The sequence below is a fragment of the Cariama cristata genome, unplaced genomic scaffold (genome assembly GCF_000690535.1).
Source record: "Cariama cristata isolate BGI_N322 unplaced genomic scaffold, ASM69053v1 scaffold19176, whole genome shotgun sequence".
NCBI classification, from domain to species: Eukaryota; Metazoa; Chordata; class Aves; order Cariamiformes; family Cariamidae; genus Cariama; species Cariama cristata.
In genome coordinates this window covers 1-5693 of record NW_009620569.1, presented here as the reverse complement: position 1 = coordinate 5693, position 5693 = coordinate 1, and the positions used below count along the sequence as shown (strand labels likewise).

At 49.9% G+C, this 5693-nt stretch overlaps 1 protein-coding gene across 1 annotated transcript in view; it reads right to left on the bottom strand.

Moving 5' to 3' along the window:
* LOC104162833 (probable G-protein coupled receptor 144) overlaps positions 1–5501 on the bottom strand; it is a gene marked incomplete at both ends in the record, with an annotated part of 6907 nt that extends 1406 nt beyond the window's left edge. Inside the window, 8 exons of the mRNA XM_009701662.1 lie at positions 409–524; positions 1173–1306; positions 2065–2218; positions 2843–2945; positions 3608–3711; positions 3824–3950; positions 5065–5120; positions 5396–5501. Of these exons, the coding sequence (XP_009699964.1) occupies positions 409–524; positions 1173–1306; positions 2065–2218; positions 2843–2945; positions 3608–3711; positions 3824–3950; positions 5065–5120; positions 5396–5501 (900 nt within the window). The remainder of the gene's footprint in view (positions 1–408; positions 525–1172; positions 1307–2064; positions 2219–2842; positions 2946–3607; positions 3712–3823; positions 3951–5064; positions 5121–5395) is intronic.
* Between the last annotated feature and the right edge of the window lie 192 nt (positions 5502–5693).

Below are 5693 nucleotides of genomic sequence, written 5' to 3'. Positions count from 1 at the left end.
TTCCCCCCCACGCTATCACCGCTGCAGACGATGGGGATGCTCACACTGGCCATTCCCAGGCCCAAAGACACCAACGGGCCCAGGGTAGCTTTGATTTCAGCAGACATTGCCAAGGGTCTCCTGTCCCAAACTGCTGAGATTTAGGAGTGTGAGTGCAGACGGAGTCCGGCACCAGGTTCCCCAGGTTGCAAGTGCTGGCTGGGCTTCTCAGCGGCACGGGCATTAGAGCGGACAGACTACCTTTGGGTGACGCACACTTACCCTGGAGGAGAAAATCCTTTCTGCCCTGACTCCCCCAACTCATGGTCTCCCACTTTGCCGAGGCAAAGGCTCCCAGCTTAACAGTAATTCCTCCATTTCATACCCAGGGCAGCCAGGGCTGGGAAAACCAGCCCCGGCCCTGCTCACCATATCTGTATTCCAATCTGGTTCTCCAGGCTGCTGTTGGGCGTCAGCATCTTTAACCTCCTGCGGGCACTGGACACAGTCACCATCACCACCCGGAACAGCACGAAGGTGTTCACCTGTCAGAGAAGAGCCGTTGGACCCAGTAACCTTCTGTAATCCCAGCTCCAGTGGGGTGAGGCTTTTCCGCTGGGAACTCAATAACTACGTGTCAGAACTTGGGGAGAAACGTATCACTCTTGAGAAAGCAGCGAATAAAATACTTCATAGAGCTATCCACACACCTGAAATCTAGAAAACTTATCTCAAAACTTCTCCTATAGAACGTCTTCCCTGTTAAGTGTCTATTCTGGACCACTTAAACATTGCACCTTTTTCCTCTACTATGTTGTTGTATAATGATACTGATACGACTTCAAGGATGTAGATGTTCCCGTATTAAAATCAGACCTTTAGATAAGGCAATGTCACAGTCAACCTACACATTTATCTACATTCCTAAATTAACAGTCAATACAAGAACTGGTCAGCAAAATTTTCTTAAAGCATTTTTTTCTATCAAAAAGCTGCTTTCATTAAAGAGATTTGTTTGTGCTCTGAGAGTATATATAAAGCATACCAAAAATTTTCCTACAAAAGCAGCAGGCACAATGAGCCCTGGGAACAAGCACCTTAGCTACAGAAGCGCTGACACCCCTGACGCTGCAACGCTTTCCTAAAACCAGACACGAAGGAATCACACCTTCCCAGCAGGTCTTGGCACTTACGGCCAGGATGAAGAGAACAGGGCCAACAAAGGCCCAGATGACGTTGGTCTGAACGTTCAGCCAGCAATGGTTGTCTGCCACATACTTGTTAAAGGAAGTTGCGAGGGTCACACCCACGATAACAACTGGAAGGCCTGCAGAAAAAAAACACAGATTAAATCCCAGGAAAAGCAGCGATGACCCATGCAGACAATTGCTTCAAAACCCCCATGACCAGACACGCTCCAGCGTGAGCCAGCTTAGCCTCTGAAACCCCATGAGCAACATCAATTTACTGCGGCTGAAATCTGTCCCAGCTCTGCAAGACCAAATTTATATGCTGTCAGCATCATTCTCCTAGGTATAAAGCATTCCAAGTCCTGAGTCCTGATCAAAGCAATTTACTCCTCAGATTGCTTTTTTAACAAAACAGACAATCAAAGACATAAAACAATCCAAAATTCTTGAACCGGTTGCCCAATGTTCAATTAGGTGTGTGTTTTGCAAGGAGCACTGACCTAAAGAGGCTCCTCTTCGATATGAAACTCAGCTTGCTCGAATGAATTCTATGTCCCTAAAGGGCTCGCTCAGAATAAAGGGTGCTTAGTCAGGAACATACTTATATTTTCATTACTATCAGACAGTAGTAATGCTCTCCAAGAACAAGAACTTACCATAAACTTTCTCCTCCATTTTTTTGTATTGAACTCTTGGACTTAGAAATGCTTTTTAATTTACATTCTAAGACCAGCTATTTGACACATAAAGGTAAGAAAGCCTCTGCAGAGCAGTGGCACCCGGCTGTCGCATTGAATCAAACCAAACATTCGGGAATCTCTCCTACTGAAACTTTTGCTAGACAAAAAATCGACACATTTTTCTGAGCGCCCAGCACAGAGGAGGCTGTAGATACCCCAGCCTGTCACATAGTAGAACTTCATTCTCCTGTCTTCGCTCATGTTGACTGCCACCACTTTGCTCCACAGGAGAAGCCCCTCTACCAGCATCCACGAAAAGGCTGCCATGAAGAAGAGGTGAAGGAAGGCAGTGACCGTGAAGCACATCACCTGGAGAGAAGAGAAATCACACGCTCTTTCAGGACGGGGAGTGCTCTGGGAGCTTCTGAGTGTGTGTGGTCAGGAGGAAGAGGGCAACCTGCAAATTATGCTGCAGAATGTGCAGAAATGTATTTAAACATCCACAAGCACCAGGAAGAGTTGTTAAAATTGCAACACGTGAATCGTCCAACTGCTGCAGCTCACACTCATTTCATCTGTGTGACCACCTCAAACCACAGAAGGAGGAACTGGTAGCATCTTTCCTGCAGTTCTTGGACTTTCCTTGCGGGTCTTTCATCTCAGAGCTGCTTGATCCAGCCCCAGGATGTGGAAGAGGCCACAGAAAGGGACAGAACTGTACGTTGCTGTTTTATAACTACTTAAATTTCCTGAAGGATTTTTTTTGTCAGAAACAAACTGTCAGAAAAAACGCATGAATTTTCCTGACAGATTGCACAATGCATATATGCATATTTCCAAACACAGAGACACAATTCTTTCCTAGATGCAAGTTACAGGTAATTAATGAAACGTTAATAAGAGGGATCACACTTCTGTTCTGTTTGCTCTGACAGCAGTGCTTGAGCAGGCCTGGTCCTGCTGGCTGAACAGGACACCTTCTGCTGAGCTTACCGGGTTGGTCCTGGCCAATTCACTGAACATGAGCAGAGCTTCTGCTGCAGCTAACGCAAAGATCAGGTTCTTGTGCACAGTTGTTCGTTCGCTCTTGGGGAGGCTGAGGAAGGAGAGAGGAAGCCCTCAGCTGCAGTCAAGTGAAAGGGGGCACGTGTTCTCACCAGTCCTTGCTGGGCTGTGCAGACCTGCCCGGCTGACCTGCCATCTCTCTGGCACCCGCTGCAAAGGCGACAGTCCAGCGAGGCAGGGGACTGCCCTGCTCTGCAAGCACTCGGTGCTGGGGACGCGCTTGGGTACGGCTGCTCAGACCTTGGCCACTGCTCCAAGGGAGAGGCAGCGAGGAGGAGGAGGAGGGAGCCACTGCCGCGCTCACAAGGCAGATCTCTGTGCGTGCCAAGTGACGCAGAACGGTTGGCAATTGAAGAAATAGTCTTTGCTCCATTTATTTTATAAAAATTAACTCCAGCAGAGCAGTTTTTATGGTAAACACTGTTAGTCATCTTTCCACAGACACTCAGGTGTGTGCCCAGCTCATACAAGCATGTCCATAGAAACAACCAGCGCTGCGGCCCCTCCCTAGCCAACGACAGCCGCTCCCCTCCCTCCCCTTTGCCGCCCACTACCACTGCAGCCCCCCAGCCTCTCCCCACGCACCTGCATCACCCCACACTGACAAAGGATACCTTCTTTATATACTTGTTCTGAAGCAAAATATCAAACAAAAAACAGAGAGAAGGCTACAAGTGTCTGGACTTTTCTTACCCAACTGCCAAGAATAAAATGAAGGTAACTATCAAGGCACAGAAGGAAACTCCACATCCAACAAAAGTCAAGGTCTGCAGTGTGAGCTCCTCCTTGGTGGTTCTCTGCTCCAACAATGAAACAACAGAAGACACAAAGGCCCCACAAATTAACCACAGACTGCTTGCTGTTCTGGCATCGGCCCCTCAGAGCGGCAGAGAAAGGCTCCTTGCTTACCTGCATCTCGTACACCTGCAGCAGGACAGCAAAATTCGTGGTGTGGTTGCAAAAACAGGCAGTGGAGTCCAGGAGAGATGTCACCACAGAGCAGCCGGCTGTGGACCACATCCCACCAGCATCTGGGCTAACATGCAGCAAAAAACCAGAGAAAACACATGGAAATTACCATCCACTTCAACAGAAAGCCAAGGCGTTACGCGAATTTCATTCTCCCAGAAGAAGCAGAGTTGAAAGGAGGAAGAAGAGTATATCAGAGATGGGTCGTCATATGGACTTTCCTTTGGCTCATCCTGTGTCTCAGCAGATTTGCCTTATCCATCAGGCATGCACAAGAAAACAGGTTTAGTGTCAATGCGTGCATTAAAAAGCACAGTTCAGCCCTCATTGCTTTAGACAGAACTCAGTAACGGCTCATTCACGGCACATTCACTGAGAGCATCACTGCGCCAGGCAAGTCTAATCCTCTCTCGGTCACCTTGGCCTGCCATGTACCCTGTGCAGTTCCACCGGACTCTTGCTCTCCAGGACAAGACAGCCTGTCTCCGGCCAGGCAGCTGCTCACCGCCGCCCGGGCAGCCAGCAAAGCTCCAGATCTGAAATCCCTGTGCAGGGACGAAGGCTGGAGCAGGTCAGCTCTGTCCTCGCTGGCAGCACTGCCCCTCTGAGCCTGCCCCAGTATCAAGGGAAGGCTAAGTTCAGAGCAGGGCCGGTGGAACTGTTTGTGCAGGAACCAGCCGCTTCCAAAAACACCCTCTTCCCACCTTCCCCAAACTGATCCATGCCTGTTACAAGACTGGGACTCTATGGAGTTTTTTTGCACTTGAATGACTTAATTACCGATCCATAATATATCACAGTCTCAGTGCTCTCACTGCGGTGACGTTCAGCAAAAACACATCTCAATGCCAAGCAGTATTTATGAGGCTGGGAGTCCTGCATGTCTGTTGGGCTATATATCTTGGACCAACCCTTCGTTGTTGCAGGCAACAATCACAATTAACTAGGGCTTTCCATTTTAGCTGTATATACCTCCTTAAAGGTCACTTGCTTGTGAGTGACTTTTCCAAAGGAAATCTTCCCAGGAGAGCGCTCTACTCCAGCAGATAGAGGATGCCAGCACGCAAAGCAGCAAAGAATTAAAGACCCCTACTCTTACCATTAGACTTATATTGTTACATTTGGTTTTCCAGTGGAAATTAAAGCTCACAAATCTGGGGACTCAGACTGAAACAAGGCACCTGAGGCTGAAGTTCCAGAAGGCACAGATGGGCCCCACCAGCTTATTGGGCAGGTCCTGCAGGCAGAGAGGGAGAAGAAGAGGTTACACAGCCACGCACCCACCGTATGCAGACTGATGCAGCTCACTCGCTAGGCTGCCACAAGGTCCGTCAGCACAGGACAAACACCTCCCCAGGGAAATGGGGGTCAAGGGGAGAGACCTGGGCACGGGACACCCCTAAGTCCAAGAGCTCTGGGGGCCTTCAGCCAAGGCTGGGCATTCTGCCGGGTCAGGCTCGCGATGCCGCTGGCGGGGAAGCGGCTGGGAAGCACAGCCCCTCCTTGGGGTACCTGGACACGGTGCTGCAGGCGGTAGCGCACAGACGTGCTGATCTCCTGGTAGTCGCTGAGCAGGGTGGAGGAGATCACAGCAGTGCCCACCGTGGTGCTCAGGTACCTGTCAGGGAATGCATGCTGCTCACAGGCACCCGAACCACAAGACGCGCTCAGAAAACAGCATCTCGTGTTATACAAGACAGCTGGAGAGATCCAGAGCCGCTTCTGGAGTGCTTCAGTGCCACCAGCAAAGGGCCTGGGGACAGGGCAGAGAGTGCCCCAGGTTGCCTGGCGAACAGAAAACACCTCCGCC